The sequence below is a fragment of the Saccostrea cucullata genome, unplaced genomic scaffold, assembly GCF_032062105.1.
Source record: "Saccostrea cucullata isolate Sc308-1 unplaced genomic scaffold, CSIRO_AGI_Scuc_v1 ctg12197, whole genome shotgun sequence".
In the NCBI taxonomy this organism is placed as follows: domain Eukaryota; kingdom Metazoa; phylum Mollusca; class Bivalvia; order Ostreida; family Ostreidae; genus Saccostrea; species Saccostrea cuccullata.
This window is the reverse complement of record NW_026922322.1, coordinates 1-18007: the sequence shown is the minus strand read 5'-3', so window position 1 is coordinate 18007 and position 18007 is coordinate 1. Positions and strand designations below refer to the sequence as shown.

At 33.0% G+C, this 18007-nt stretch overlaps 1 protein-coding gene across 1 annotated transcript; it reads right to left on the bottom strand.

Moving 5' to 3' along the window:
• Window positions 1-8086: 8086 nt before the first annotated feature.
• On the bottom strand, window positions 8087-9001 carry LOC134261612 (uncharacterized). Its single transcript, XM_062744036.1, has one exon. It carries the CDS (start codon window positions 8999-9001, stop codon window positions 8087-8089), a length of 915 nt encoding a protein of 304 aa, XP_062600020.1.
• Between the last annotated feature and the right edge of the window lie 9006 nt (window positions 9002-18007).

Below are 18007 nucleotides of genomic sequence, written 5' to 3'. Positions count from 1 at the left end.
GCTCGAGGTTGTGCTCTATATGAAATATTGAAAAAAATACTTCAACTTTAGGTCATTTTCAAAGGAATTTACAGGATATGAGGAAAATGACGCATATCATGACATCATAATGCATTGACTATAGGGAAAATTACGTCATGATTAATAGATACGTGGTAACTAAAAGTCCAAGTGATAAATACTGCATTTCCAACCTTAACTGAGCGGTTTTGATTTTTCAGAAATTCTCAGGGCCAAAAATGCCCAAAGTGACTCTTGCTCTTGGGTATCGAGTAACAAAATGTTATGATAATGTAATGATAAACCTAATGATTTTAATTTTTCCATCATCAACTTTCGTCATTCATATAGCATTATCACCTGCATGTTGAATTTATGACTTCAAGTTCATTCGATACTCGACATGCTCTGTGTCTGAACAATGTCTGTCACGTCACGAAGTAAGCTACTGACAAATATAAGTGAATGAAACAAGGATATCAACAGTCTCGGTTAAATTCGACATTTCGCATGATAAGGAGTGCACGGCGAGTGTGACAGATTGACGGGGAATACTTACTCCTTAATTTCACTTGATGCTTTTTCTAATGTTTTCAGAGCATAAGATAGGGGTCACAGGAAGTGTTGTATTCTTCTCATCTATAAGTCCCTGAAAAAATTCTGCTTAATTTAAATACGCAATTGGTATCCCATGGAAATTTCGACGGAATGTTGGAAGACTTGGTCTCTATAAATACATACAGCCATTGGACATATGTATTCTTTAAAGACAGTTGGAAATAGCAAGAGGCAAACATTAGATAAATTTACAAATACCAATAGTTTAGGAAAGAGTTAACTGAAACTACTTAATATGGGATATTAAAGACGGTAAAAAGAAAAACAAAACAGATTGTTGTTCTTCGATGTCACAGACAAACATGCATATCATGGAATAAGGAACGAAAGCATAGGTATAGATCATTATTGAAAGTTAACTCAATTAACAATACATTCAATTACTTCGAAAAATGAATTCTTGTACAATAGGTTACAATTACTCATATCAATTACTCCATCCCTGAATACAAAACTGGACCCAATTTAGATTCGAAATTTTACTTATATTTACCGTGTCAATTTATTTTTTGGTATATTGAAGTTTAAGGAAAAGAGGTGGTTATTTTAGTAGAATTATCTTCCGTAAAACTTGTTGGGTTAGAAAGCCTCTGATTTGCCGTATTCATAATTACAGATCCAAGTTTGCATTCTGGTGTCGATGGATCCAATGATGGACTTTCCTTGACGTTTTCAAAAATTCGAAGTAATGTTTGGTTCGAGTGTGATGAAGCAAAGGCACCTCAATTTTTATCAATCAGACGCTCAATAAACCAAATATCGAAAAATTTTACCCCTCTATATATAAATACACAATGGTGTGCAACGCCATTTTTACCCCCTGATCGAATCAGGCTTCAATTAAACTCATAAATCTGATATGCCTATTGGTTTGCATGTAGCAATGGGGTCAAATAAGATATTTCTCACTATACATTTCTTCTTAAAGTTTAAATCCACGCGTTGATAATCTATCAACTAAAATTCATGCAAACTTCGAATTTCGTCCCAAGCCTCGATCGCCATCAGCTGGCGTCAGGAAAACTACATCTCCACACTGAATGCTCTTATACATAAATAAATCAATCATATGTTAAATAAAATCTAGAATAACAAACAACATATATACCGGTAATCTTTAGTTTTTTTGGTCACCTGAGCCGAAGGCTCAAGTGAGCTTTTCTGATCAAAATTTGACCTTTGGTTGTCGTCGTCGTTGTTGTTGTTGTCGTTGTCGTCGTCGTCGTTGTAAACTTTTCACATTTTCATCTTCTTCTCAAGAAGCAATGGGCCAGTTTCAACCAAACTTGCCACAAAGTATTCTTGGGTAAAGGGGATTCAAGTTTGTTCAAATGAAGGGCCCAGCCCTCTTCCAAGGGGAGATAATTATGAAATAATGAAAAATTAATGGTTTTTTTTTTAAATCTTCTTCTCCAGAACCATTGGCCCTGGAAAGATGAAACTCATGTGGAAGCATCCTCAGGTAGTGTAGATTCAAATTTGTTCAAAGCATGACCCCCGGGGGTAGGGCGGTGCCGCAATGGCTGATCAAAGTTTTACATAGGAATATATAGGAAAAATCTTCTCCAGAACCATTGGGCCGGGAAATGAAAATCATGTGGAAGCATCCTAATGTAGTGTAGAATCAAGTATGTCCAAATCATGACAACCACCCCCCTCCCCTCGTTAGGGTGGGGCCACAAAGGGTATCAAAGTTTAACATAGGAATACATTGGAAAATCCTTAAAAGTCTTCTTCTCAAGAAACAGTGGGCCAGCATCCTCTGGTAGTGAAAATTTTAAGATTGTTCAAATCATGACTCCTGGGGCAAGGGTAGGGCCATTATGGGTGATCAAAGTATGATTACATAGAAATAATCTTTAAAAATATTCTTCTTGAGAACAGCAAAGTTGTGATTGGTCATAGTTATATGGATGCATCCACGGATAGCTTAGATTCAAGTTATTGTTCAAATCATGACCCCCGGGGTAGAGTGGAGCCAAAATGGGGTTTCAGAGTTTTTACATTGAAATACATGGTAAAAATTGTTAAAATTCTTCACAAAGCCATGATTGATCATCAATTCAAAGCATCAAAAAAGTGGATCATAACAATAAAAAACAAAGCGATATATTAATTCAAACACATTCTTAGGAAGTGTAGATTTAAGTTTGTTCAAATCCCCCTCCCTCAAACCCATTTTATAATATATTTAAACTTTTCAATACTGAACTGATTATTGCTTTTACCTAACTATTTGCTTAGTTGAGCGATGTGGCCCCACCCTAGCACAAGAACCCCTTACCCTGGGGCCATGAATTTAACAATTTTGGTAGAGGACTCAATGCTCGTTACATTCATGCAAACAGTTTGCCTGCTTGATGTCCAGGAGTAAAGAAAAAGATTCTTAAAGATTGCAATAATTTTGGTGGTTTTGGCCCCACCTCTCAGGCCCCAGGGGGGGGGGGGCATAAAATTCACAATTTTTGTTTCCCTTCACCCATAGATGCTGCATACCAAATTTGGTTGAAATTGGTTCAGTGGTTTCAGAGAAGAAGCTGAAAATGTTCAAATGTTAACACACGACGGACAACGACGGACGAAAACGGATAGCAATAGGTCACCTGAGTTACTCAGGTGACCTAAAAAGCTAATGATAACTTTTCTTTATTGAACTTGTACATATACTATTAAAAAAAAGAACTTGGGATCGGTAAAGGAAACCAAAGATGATAGAAATCTGAAAGCTGCATCTATAGCAAACATTAAATATTCCCCTGGATTGTATACAAACAGAGATACATGTTCGGTGGATAAAATAAAAGAATTGATTGATTGATTGTATAATGTGTTTAACGTCCCTCTAGAAAATTTTTCACTCATATGTAGACGCCACCACTTGCCGGTGGAGAGCTGCAAATTTTGTCCTTTTTTTTTTTTTTTTTTTTTTTTTTTTTTTTAATTATTTTATTATTATCCATTATAATACATATAGATTCAAATTAAAATAACAGCAAATTTACAATGGATATTTAACACTCACACACCCATTCATACATTCATTTACATTTTAAATTAATATGAAGGTTGCTTTATAATAATCAGTTGTCTCTATCATGCAAAATAATTTAAGCAAACATCTAACATATACAGGTGTAATCTTACATTTGTTCAAATATATTTTTCCATAAAATCCATTGTTCTTCAAAATAATTTAGATTTGAATTGTTAATAGATATGCATCTTTCAATATTGTATTTCATTTTCAAATAGCTAAGTAAACCAAAGAGTGAAGGTATTTTTGATTGCAATAAACATGAAAAAATATATTGTTTTGTGTACAATATCATAAAATTTTCAATTCTATTATCATTTATAAGTGGTAATTCACCTAAGATAATATTTTTAACATTAAATGCAATTCTTTTTGAAATTGTTCTGTATATATGTAAACTCAAGTTCCTCCATAAAGATATAATATGGTCACAATGAACAAATACGTGCAGTACAGTTTCAGTTTCTTGGGCACAAAATTTACAAACATCAGTAGTTTTTATATTGATTTTCTTAAGATAAGAATCTACAGGGAGGATCCTATGTAAAATTCTATATTGTAACCACTGTACAGAAGAATCAGAAGTAGTCTTAAAGCAAACTTTAAAAACATCTTTTATACATATATCTGTCACTCCAAAGGGAGATAAGTCTTGATTCCACTTTGGAATTGCTGTAGGAATTATATCATTTTTGTTTATATAGTTGTAAATTCTCTTTGTACATTTTTCATAATGAAAAATATTTTCAAAATAAAATGGTAAATTAGGCTGACAATGTTTTCTCAAGTTCATTCGATCTATTGACATATTCTTTAAAAATTTAGAAATAGCAGAAATAGTACTATTATACTGCATTACGCATACATTGGAAATGCTGAATTTTTCTTGGAAGGCGGATTTTGATAAAAAATTGCAATCTTCTGACAAAAAATCCCCAATATTTTTAACTCCACTTTTATACCAATTTTCTATAAAAATACTTTTATTTTCTACCTTAATATTTGAATTATACCATACAGGAATATTGCAAGCCTTGCATTTCATTTCTACATCCTGATCTACATTCTTCAAAACATGCTGCCATGAAATAAAAACATCAAACCAGAAAATATTATTTTGAGGTATTAAACTATTTAAAATATATGCATCACCAAAATCCATAAATTTGTTTACAACATCTCTACCATTAATTCCTAAAAATATGTCCAGCCATGGCTTACTACTTTCTGATACCAATCTTTTGACCCATGTACATTTCAGTGATTTTATGAAGTAATCAACATTTAACATTTTTAATCCTCCAGATAAATAATCTTGAGTAACTATGTCTCTTTTAACTCTATCACTTTTTGATTTCCATATAAATTCAAAAAGGTCCTTACATAATGAAGATATTATGTCATAGCTAGGGGTAGGAAGAGAAATAAATAAATGAGTGAGTTTTGGTAGAATCAGTGTTTTAACAATGGTGACACGACCGATTGGTGTAAGTATTCGCCTTTTCCATTGTTGGATCATTGATTTAATTTTTGGTAAAACAAGTTTGTAATTTATGTCAGTAATATTTTCTAGCTCTACAGAAAAAGTTATACCAAGCAAAGTAAAAGTTGTGGATCCCCAATCTAGTTTCCATCTTGTATGATGAAAAACTTGACTTGAAAATTTTTTCGAGCCAATCCAAATAATTTTTGTCTTCGAACTATTTATCTTTAAACCAGATAATTGTGAAAATAAATCCAATGTATCAAGAGCAGCAAACAAAGATTTTGGTGAACCGTCAAGGGCAAGCAAGGTATCATCTGCATATTGAGAGATTTTGTGTTCTTTTTCTTTGGTATCATCTGCATATTGAGAGATTTTGTGTTCTTTTTCTTTTAATACCTTTTATATCTCTGTTTTGTTTAATGAGAATAGCCAGGATTTCAGCACAAAGGAGGAACAAGTAGGGAGCAACAGGATCTCCTTGTCTACAACCCCTCTGAATAAAAAATTGTTCTGATAAAAAACCACATTGTAAAACTGAAGCTTTAAAATTAGTATTTAGGATTTTAATCCATTCAATAATGTTGTTTCCAAAACCAAAATACTTCAAAACTTTATACAGAAAGGTCCATGAAATTGAGTCAAATGCTTTCTCAAAGTCTAATAGCATCAACAGACCAGGAATATTATTTGACTCTGTATAAGACATTAAGTCATAAATAAATCTTGTATTTTCCCCTATAAATCTACCTTTAATGAAACCTGTTTGTGTATCAGAAATAAGATATTCTAGAGTGGACTTTATTCTACAACTTAAACATCCAGATATAAGTTTATAAAGGACATTTAGTAAAGTAATTGGGCGCCAATTTTTTAAGAGCTGTCTTGGTTTATCACCTTTGGGTATACAGGAAATAATCCCAAGTCTCTGAGAAATTGGAAGTTCTTTCTTTGAAAAAATACAGTTAATTGCATTTAAAATATAACTTTTCAAATCTGTCCAGAAAAATTTGAAAAATTCAGCTGTAAAACCATCACTCCCTGGAGACTTGTTATTTTTCATATTCTTAAGAACATCTAAAATTTCACTTTCTTCAATATCTTTCTCAAGACTATTAGAAGTCATCTCGTCAAGTTTTTTAACTTCCGCTGGGTCAATAATATCATTCAGATCCATGTCAATACATTCTGAATCTTTATTTGAATACAGTTCTTCATAAAAAGATTTAACTTGGTTTAAAATTTCAAATTGATCATAAACAGTGTATTGTTCGTCAATCTCAACCCTTTTAATAATTTTGTTAACATAGTTTCTTGATTCTAAATTACAAAAATATTTTGTTGGCTTTTCACCCTCTTCTACCCATCTAGCACGGGATCTAATTAAATGGCCTTGCATTTTAACTTTTCTTAAATTTTCAAGGGTTTCTTTTTTTTCTTCCAAAATATCTGTATTATTTTCAGTACTTGTTTCTAATCTCTCTATTTCCACTATGAGGGATTTCTCTGACTTTTCTCTCTCTCTTTTCTTAAATGAAGAATATGAAATAGATATTCCTCGTATTTCCATAAGAAGAATTTCAAGAAATATAGAGTCATCCATATTTTCAACAAAAATAGCATTATTTTCAATATCATTTATATTTTGTAAATATTGACATCTGACTTTTTGTATAGTTTGCTTCACTTTTTCAACATACACTGCGTCATTCAGTAAACTATTATTAAACTTCCATAGGCCACGACCTTTATTGAAGGGATTGAATTTTAATTCTAGAACAACAATAGAATGATCAGATCTGTACCCCGGTTTAACAGTAAATTCTTCAACAAGATTAGATAATCCTTCAGATATTAAAATATAGTCTTAGTAATCTGCCTTGTTTGACAGGGTTTTTTTTCCTCCATGTGAACATTTTTTTTTCTGGATTCAAAATCCTGTAATAATCAATCATTTGTAAATCTTCCATAATTTCTATCAATTTTTCACGAGCCATTGGATTATTTACATTAACATAGTTGTATGTATCTATTTCTGGATTAAGAGCAAGATTTAAGTCACCGCATAGTACAAAATATTCATTATCAAATTCTAGAAAAATATCTCTAACCTTTTCATAAAATTCTGGACAGTCAGTATTCGGTCCATATACATTTACCAGGGTAAACCTATTGTCTTCAATGGTAATATCAAGAGCTACTAAATTCCCTTCCTTATCTCTCTTATCTTTGTGGACTTTAAATTCAAAATTATTGTTAAAAAGAATACTTACTCCCCGTGAATTCGATTTATATGAACTAAAATAGCACTTGTAACCCCACTGAGCTTCTACAAATGGTTCTGTTTCATATGTAAAATGTGTATCCTGCAGACACAAAATAGAGTAACCCTTTTTTCTATAATAGTTAAGGACATCTTGTCGTTTTTGAATTGTCGCTAGACCTTGACAGTTCACCGTTACGATTTTTATATTATCGTTCATCAACAAAAACTGATTTGTAAAATGTAAGCAACCTCCAAGCAAAATTTTCGACTAGATGACAGTTGTATTTTCTCACAGACACACTTTCGCACTCACTCAAAAATGTAAACAAAACTGAAAAAAGAATATATAAACAAAAGAAAAGGGTATGTACATGTACGAAACAAACTCTTTGCATAAATTACAAATGCATAGTTGAAAGAGTTTAATAGATCAATAGTCGGAGTGTTCATTTTTATTTTGTTTACCTCAAATTCTGTGCCGATGTAATACCGGACATACTTCTTTGGTCGGTAAATAAAAAATCAAAAACGAATATAAACTTCTTTTTTCCGGAATATATACTATAAAAAAGAAACCTGTTCAGAACAGAGCTATTCAATCCGGGAAAAAGAAAAAAGCAAAAAACTATTTATACCAAAAAATGTTCAAGAAAAGAAAAATCGCGTTGCAGAACACTCTTTTAGCTTATCGAAGTTCTTTGAGGGCGTCAAATAACGCTTTCTCCATTATGTCGAAGCGTTTCGGACCAAGATGTTTTCCCATCATGCGCGATATCACAACTGATACATTTGTAAAGTTTTCATCTTGTAGAATTTTTAGCATTTTCCTTCCAGCTCCAAATTCGCCGTCGTCACAGTATCCGTCATGTATAGTCCCAGAATTGTCTTTAAAACGGTATACCAGTATATTGTGATTTGCACGCCCATAAACTGGATCCATGGAAATTTTCCTGTAGAAGTTCCGAACTTTTGCATATGTCTCTACCTCAACTGCAGCAGCGCTAATTTGGTTTCCTGATTCTGTGTGAGTGTTAGAGCGTTTAACTTCAATTTCCTCTAGTTTCTGTTGTTCTTTCTGGTCAAGTTGTAGAATTTCCTCGGCGTTTGGTGTCTTCACTTTATATCTGTAAACAGACCCATTCGGGAAAACCAATTTGTCCCCAACAACTCTCGTTTTGATATTTTCACTCCAATATTTGCTGTTGAGTTCAACCAGTTTTCTGCGAGTTTCGTTAACTTGAACTGGTGACTGGGGGGTGATATAGAATGGTAGAGTAATCCCTTCATCTTTCTTTTTTCTCTGTTGTTTTAGTAAACGGTCTTTGTTCTCAAATCTCACTAACCGGCCTGTTATAACTCGGGGCTTATCTCCTTGCCTTCTGTCCCCCGCATTCCTATGGATATTAACGAACTCTATTCCGTCTATATCTAGGTGTTCATTTAGCAGGCGGGGGATTTTGCTGAATAGATCTTCGCCTTCTTCTTCTTCCAGGTTATGTATAAGGATATTGTTTTTCATGGATCGCCCTTTCAAATCAATAATTTCCTTCTCTTGTTCTGTGACTTTTCTATCAAGTCTGATTACAACCGATTTTAACATTTCAAGATCCTTACGTAGGGATGCATTTTCAGATTTTAGACTGTCTATTTTGTCCTTTATTCTAGGTACTAGGGGCCATTGAGCAGGTAGGGACCTTTTTCGTACCAGCACCTACTGCGACACGGGGCCTCGGAAATAACAAACTGTTAAAAAGTTTACTGTTCATTAATTTTATTGCTACAGTAATGAATATAAATTAGGAGCAGAGCAAACGCAGACCTTTCTAGCATCAGAGGTGGATGTCACGACACCGATTTGCTTCATCGGTGATGTTTTTTCTATGTATAATCTAAAAAAAAACATGAATAAACATATGAAATAAAAATTTCAAAATGTCTATCATATTTCATCTTGGTAACCGCGTGTGCTATATCAATGTACGTTCGTTCCTTGTTATCTTACGGTCCCTGTGAATAGGGGAATCGTACTGAATATGGATACCAAGCCCATTGCAACTAGCCACAACATCGCCGATATCCTTCGCAAATTCCTAAGCGTTTTAGCGTCCACAGTGCTGACTAGAAAACCAGGAAACCACGTTTCCCCAACGTGCTTTACCACGCCCTCGAGTAGTCACCTTGGTTGCCATCGTTAACAGCATCAAAGCTTGAAGACATATATCAACTTGACTCAGTCGAGCTGCCTTACATCAAAATAAATGTTTAAACATACGGAGTTGGTCAGTATGATTTGTTTTTCCCATTATTTCAAGAAGTTAATTTTTCAAAAATTTTATTTCATTAACAATGATTAAAAAAGGCAAAAAAGCAAAATCTTTTAAAAATAATCATTTTGTCTATTGTCATCCTTTTTTAACAAACCATTATGATAATTTTAAATGAAGTTTTTTCTTCATTACTTACCTGGGAATGAAAAGTCAGTCATATTTTAACTTGTAACTTTCAAAGGTTAATAGCATTTGTCATCGTATTCTCTCCGATGTTTCTTTGTCAGCACCAGAGGTAGACAATAACAAGGGTTTGAATAATTTTTGCACAGTAGATTTTACTTATTTCCTTCCGGTCGGATTTTCGTTTTTTTTTCTTTAACGATATTCGGTAATCAGTCTGAACTTTAAGAACTCCGACAGTCATTTCTTTGAATTATATGATTTTGGTATTTAACTAGCCATAAAAAAAATACTGGGTAGAGTCAGTTTCAATTTTTCAGAGATCTGATGGTTGTCCGATTAAATCGTGGAAAAAGCAATTTAATCGAAAAATTTATTTATAATTTATTTTTGAATGTTAATAAAAAATAATATACAAAATAAGGCTTTTATCATATTAGAATATGCAAAGGGTATGATTCTACGTACGATGAAATACCACAAAAATGGGGACACTTTATTAGGAAATATTCTATGAATAGAAGAAGAGTGGCTGAATAATTATGATATTTTTAATTCTTATGTATTATGTTGACATTTTTTTTTATCATTTAAGGAATTTTCTTAATTTTAGCCATTTTTTGAAGACTATGATGGGGATAAGCATGACTAATTTAAGGGCGCACCGGAGAGCATATCAAATATTGTTTGTAATGAGTAATTGTGTTTTCATAAAATTCAAATGATAACGGAATCACTTATACATAAGAGGCTATTGATCAAGGCACTAACAAAAGACTTATTATTACAGCCCGTAAAAAATGACTCCCTATTGGTGTAGTAAAAGAACTTTCCCAAAGGTAGTCGGTGTAAATCATTGAAATAATATTGTTGACAATAAAACCTTGATATTTAAAGTAATTAATAGTGTGCACCTGCGATGGGTTCAGGACAACCCCAAACGTTATCACAATGGCTAGCCTCACAGAGACACTTCTTGTTACACCGTCTTCCATAAAATCCACGTGGACATTCCCTACTGCAGTTAATACCGTGCCGTCCTACACACTCTTTAAACAAATGTAAAATGTTTAATAATGCAGAAAGTTGGCATAAATTTTATGAAAGTTAAAAGTACCTTTTACAAAACAATATATTTTATTTTGTTTGCATCAATAAAACGATCTTATATTTGGATAAACATATAAAATCGAATATTTTCATATGATTATATTTCATTGAATATTTGACTAGTTATATATTCAAAGAAACAAAAATACCTTGGCATCTATGCTCAGCCTGTAAGTACACGTAGTTTGCACAGCAATAATAATAACCATTCCTACAAGAGGAATGTTGAGCATTCATTTACTGACAGTAATTAGAATATTAAACTGTTTAAACTCAAGTAAAAAAAGAATTATCAGTTTATATATATCTTTAAATAAAACTCACAGCCTGTTGTAGCAAACACCTTTAGAATCAACCACATCACCTTAGGTTGTACAAGAATTACAGCTTGTGAAAAATTTCACTGTATATATATATATGAGTATTTTTTTTCAAATGTGTATGAGAGAGAGAGAGAGAGCGAGCGAGAGAGCGAGAGAGAGAGAGATCATACTTCTAAGACATCCCAAAACTTTATGACACGTATCAATGAAACAGTTACACTGTCGCAAACAGGAAGCTCCATAGAAACCGTCAGGACAGGGTTCTGAACAATTCTCTCCAAATCCCCCAACACATTCTAACAAGGTACATTCAAGTGAATATTTTTCATCTATTTTTTTTTATTCACGAGTAAACAGATGATTAAATAATTTGAATTTGAATTTGCTTGCTCTTTGTACATGTACATATATTTTATTTGATCCTTGACTTGTAATTCATGTTTGAAAAATCATATATTTTACCTATACATCGGTCCTCCTCAGCATTATAAAAGTAGTTTGTGCAACACTTCGATTTATTCCTGAAATAATGAAATAAACTTCATTCAGTCATGAAAATGTTCAAGTAAAGGTAACTTACTTATAACATTCACCTACCTGTCATCATAACAAATCACATTTCTGTTTATGGCAGCATACGATTGGAAAAAAATTATTAGGTAGAGTAGTATACTTTTTTCGAGCACAATTTTTCCGATCATTTTTTATATGCGTATGTTTTTGTCGAAATATTTGTATTTATATTTGATCACACACTTTATTTAAGTATAGACTCTATTGCTCTGTGAACTTTACTCTAAGTAATCCTCCTTCATGAAGGATTAATGTTCAAAACACTAAATAGTGTTCTACAATGAATGCTATGACAGCTCGTAAATATTCATTAATTTCATTCGAAGGATGCTTGGCTGAAGTTCATGTTTTCTGTTTGAGTTGATCATAAATTATAAATGCATTTATAAAAGGTTGACTTCACGTTTTCAATGTGACATACCTTTTTACTTTTACATTTGTAATCTAGATCGTATGTGAGTTTAGATTGATGCATTTTTTTCGTTTTAAATACATTTAGGACACAAACTATCATAAAATTCTTAGAAACACAGATTTATTACATTTTTTTTTCTAAATAGTTACATTATATGATCAACTTATATCACAGCTGGAAGTCTGTATACCCGTAACTCCTGCCCTAAAAACAACTTTTACTTTATTGTGTTAACTAGATTTTAGTTCTACCTTCTCTTGGATAAATTTCATAGTCGATTCCATTTTTCGCTGTCACATCATAGTCTCAAATGTTTATAACATCAAAACTTGACTTTTCTCCTCTCTTTGTACGAACATTTCTCACGATCAAATAAAATCTAGACTTTTTATATCGCAGTCAACTGCTTCTTTAATAAAATTCAAAATTTTGCCTAAGTCTGTAAGCAGTGAATTTTTGAAAAATCTTGTGATTTTAAATTTTCAAAATGTTCATTGGAATTTTTTAGTACCCACATCCGCTTCTATAGTTTATTGTTGCACAATACTCTTGAAGTTTCTCCTTCACTAATGTTAATATCTATGTGAGTAGTAAATAAAGAGGTTGAACATATACGGGAACCCGCTGTGTATCTTTGTTTGGAAGGGTTTTTTAATGAAGTTTCGGAATCCAATATAGATATCGTAAATCAAATTGATTTTGGTTGTTTGGGATATTTAAAATACAATATTCAAAACTGACATATGATTCTGAAGAACAACTTTTGGAATCTAATTAATCACTAATTGCACCCCTTTATCACTATTCTCTTGAAAGAAGTGGACAGGTTTAGTCTACATCCACGGTCCACTTCTCTAAAGAGAATATTTTATTACCTGACCTACATTTCTTTTTCATATGAAGCAGAACTTACACGAAAAACTCTACATGAGAAGAGCAAAATACGTGCTGTGGCCTTCAATTCGACATTCACGTATATTGACGATGCTTTATTAATCAACAAGTTATTTTTATTCGTATGTCGACTCGATATGTCCCAGTGAACTTGAAATAAAAGGTACCACAGAGTTTGCCACACCTTTTTCATTTTGGATGTTTTACTGCCTAAAGATGATGAGGGCTAACTAACAAATAAAAATGTATATGACAAACGTAATGACTTTAATATTCCATAGTCAATTTCCTTCATATTACTCTACTATTCCACAGTCAACTGCTTAGTTCTTATGTGTCCAAACTTATTAGCTCCCCAAGAGAAAGCGCACTATGCTACTCAACGATTAGTTGATGTTCCAGGGATTTCATTAACCTTGCTTAAAGTCAATATTTTTGTGGTCATGACGACTTTTTTGGCAATTATAAACTACCATATCAAGGGCGGATCCAGGGGGGTTTGGGGGGGTTTGGGAAAACCCCCCCACTCATTGATTTTTTTTTTTTTACAAGTGTTATTTTATCATTTTGTTGCATTGATAAGACTCTAATAAACATGAAGCTTTGTTTGTTCAACTGTGAAATATACATCAACTACGTAACAGGAAATCACTTTCCGCTTGAACGCACACAATACACAGGTAATCAACAGAGAGAGTGCCTCACAGATCGGGTAGTCCATGCATCAAGTGAAGTCACAAGGTCACAGTACAATGTAGTTAGGTACCAACAACAGAAAACTGCATAGTTACGGTGCTGCTCAGTAATATTCTTTTGCTGATAAAATGCATGTTTTTAAACTATGAATAAACTATTATTCAGGGTTTTTTTTTTTACCGTTTTAAAAATTAAATTAATATAATTTTTTTACAAAACCAGGTTGGCTGAGCAAACCCCTCTAGTTTTGACAGATTCTCCAGTTTTTTGTAATTTTTTTCTTCAGTTTGAAATTTCATTTATTGTACACGTGTGTTTATATTCCAAATCATATTGACAGTATAAACTCTAGTAAGTTGAAAAGCACTAGTAAGGGATAATCTGAAAAGAATTCAATTTTTAAGTTTTTTAGTGTTTAAAAATTTTGCACATTAGTTGTATCTTGGAAGTCAGTTTGACATTATGACATACGACTAAATTAATATTGTTACAGTAGATGCATTTAAAGTAAAGACAACTTGAAGTCAACTTCTTGTATTCCTAAAATTGTCAGATTTAACAATTTTTGAAAGCAAAGTCTAAAGTCTTGTGTTAAAGTTTAATCAAATTTAAAACATTTATTAAAAATTTGTGATAATCGATCTTTAAAAAAGCTACAAAAAGTACCCCCAAAATGCTGGAAAAATGCACCAATTAGAACCATTTAAAACAAAATTTTCTCGGGGGAGGCCCGAACCCCCACCTATGGGAGGGGGACACCCCCTCCCATGCCCTCCCCTTTCGGCCCTTTGGGCCTCAAAACCCCCCCACATGAACTTCTGGATCCGCCACTGCATATTTTGACTGACTTTTTTTCTAACTAAATGCTAGGCTTTTCTAATTTTAGACCTGGCTACATAATGTATCCTTGATACATTATTTATCAAATAACAGGGCTCAAGGCGGGTGTGAGCGATCAACAGGGGATGCTTACTCATCCTAGGCACCTTATCCCACCTTTCTAATTTCAAAGCGTCGATCGCCCCCTTGGCGCAGTGGTTAGAGCATCTGCTCTAGAGTCGCAAAGTAAGAAGTTAATCCTAATGTCGCGGGTTCGAATTCCAATCTGGGACGTGAAGACCTGTCCTTCGGATAAGACCGTATAAACCGAGGTCCCATGTCGCTGTAGGTGCTGGCACGAAAAAGATCACTCCCTGCTCAATGGCCCTGAGTGCCGAGTATAGGACAAAATTTTCAGCTCTCCTTCGGCAAGTTGTGGCGTCTCTATATGAGAGAAAAATTCTCGAGAGGGACGTTAAACAATATACAATCAATCTAATTTCAAAGGGTCAGATTTTACCCTTTCTTCATATTTGTATTGTTTATATATCTTTTTGATTGATCACTCATCGTTTTCTTCATCTTTTACAGTTGTCCACAGAGCTGCGTTCAATACCGAAGGTTTATCAACAGGAAAATCAACATTTAAAGTAATCTTTTTGCAAGTTTTATTGTTAACAGAATGACCTTGTCAGGAAATATAATATAAAATTTCGTCGAAAGCTACATGTATGTGTACATACAAATTTGTCATAACGATTATTTACTGAATGAATTGTCTAAGGATTTTTTTTTTCTGTTTGCCAGATCATAACACAGTGTGACCAGCAGGCAGCTTATGCTACTTCTCCATTGCAGATGATCCCTCCTCTGATTTGTTTATAGAGGTCCATTTTGCTTTTCTCTCGATTTTTATATAAAAATGGACTTCTGAGCTTAATTGAGTTCAAAATCTCCATATTTTGTTTATCTGAGAATACCTGAGGATGAGAGGTTGAAAACAGTTTCATCGTACACATATAGTTCTGAACACCTTGTTTGTGGAGTTGAGGTCCCTAGTTAATAATATTTGTCGTCAAAAGCAATTGATTTTCGAAAATAAAATTCTTCTGGTGTGAAAAAAACCCAACTATTGTTGTGTCATCTTTAATTCGCGATTTGGAAGTTTGAAATAATTTGCGATGATAAATTTCGTGATCTAGGACAAACACTCTCTACAAACTCGGGATACTAGTATATAAAAGCGGATTTACAGTAATATGAAATAAAATTCTTTGTTATAGGTGGCTTAAATATGATACCTTTTATTTTTAGATGGATATGATGTATTCGAGTGAAATGCGTGATTTTTAAATGCAATTGTTAACTTTACAGCTATTCTACAAGTCTCACAGACGAAAAGACATGATTTTGCAAAATTTTCCCCAAAATTTTGATCTCAATTTTCATTTTTTTAATTGTGATGCAATTCCTTTAGGTACAGGGGCTATCAATAGCAGGGGTTCTCGATATTTTGAATCTGTTTTTAACTGAAAATTGACGCTTCCTTGAAATGTTGCATCTGAATGTTGCATAGCACAATAAGGAAAATGGGGGACTGGAAGCAAGGGTACCGCAATCTACAACTGCAAGGGGTTTTAATGTTACGCACAGTGCCATCTCTAGCCTATAAAATATAAAACATTAACATCGAACACTCAGTGTTCGCAAAAAATATGGTAGACTACGAGTGACAGCAGCACAGCATCACTTCGTAAGATTACGTTAATGGCATGAATGTAACGCAATGAAGTCATATAAAGCATAAGCTATCCCTGAACAGATTACTAACAAGACCGTTTTCAGTTGACTACGAATTATTGCAAGAGTATTATTCATGCCATACATCCGATCCCACAACACCCAAAATATCTTCTTCAAAGATCTCAGATCAATTGAGTATGACCACAGCATCACCGCTGAACATTTTGGTTTAGCTACTAGTCCAGAATGTTTATCTGAAAGCCTCTTATAAATTTAAGAGTGCTAATGCTGTGTAATGAAAGTTATACAGATAACTGCCTCCGGACGTTAAAAATGTTGGTGATGGTAGTGATATGGAAATCGGTATTATAAGAAAGTAAGATTGATTTCGTTCGAATTCAGTGGACTTTGTTAGAAAAAATTACTCTAACCATTTTCTACCTACACATGCCTATTCAATTTTGCAGCATCCTAGAGCCGTATTTTAATATAAAATACACAGCCACATACGACTCGTTTGACACTCTCATTCTTGCAAAGCAACATCAACCTTTTTCTGCCACAGTCATCTAAAATGGATTGACATGATTTGTCAAAGACAAAAGCATCCCCAGACTCTGCAACAGCTGACATTTGGAGTGAGAGAGTATTCCTATACAGTTTTATTACACACATTTGCTTCCATTAGCTCCCGTTTGTGGCTAACTTTTGTGTCTGCGGGGGGCATACGAGATTGATCTTTAATGACCTTAAACTGACTATAATTTTAAAATTCTTGAGTAATCATGACATTCAGATGGTATTCCTATTGCTTACCACATTTCTGTTTTATCAATGCATCATTGTCCTAAATAATCTTTATGTTCAATGTGTCACAAAAATTCTACTATGCGTTTCTTTTTTTATTTTAAAATGTCACCAAATATGCCAAATGTCATCTAGCATTATTTTATTGCTGATTTCGATTTTCTTTCTTTCCAGATTTCATAATACGAATGTATGAAACAATTTACTTGATATCTCTTTCCTTGAATCCAATAATCGAAAACAACATTCTATAGCTAAGGGAAATAATCAAATAAATCTCACAATAATTTTGAAAGAATACACTGTATATCATTACCATATACAAGTCAATGCCAGTTATAATCCTTATATTATTATTTACAATTATTAAAATTATATTTAAAAAAAAGTTTTTGTAAGTTTTCATCACTTTTGAGTAATTGTAGATTGTTTCTATGAACTTTCCAAAAAATGAGAATAATTTTCAGACAGTGTTTCCGGATCGCATTCATTGAAGATACATAAAATTATATAACTTCCTCAATACATCAATTGATTATGTTTATACAATATCATGCTGATTCTACACATGAAACATGAATTCGAGTATATATGAAACATACGTGTCAAAAATGATTTTATTTTAAATCTTTATAATTGCGTATTTAATTTATTTAGATGTGCAATCATAAAGATTTTCAGATATGCCTTAGTAAGTGTTTGACACAGAATACACACTGCCACCTATTATCCCTTCATCTTGAAAGCAGTGAGTCCTTTCATACGAGGGTCACTCA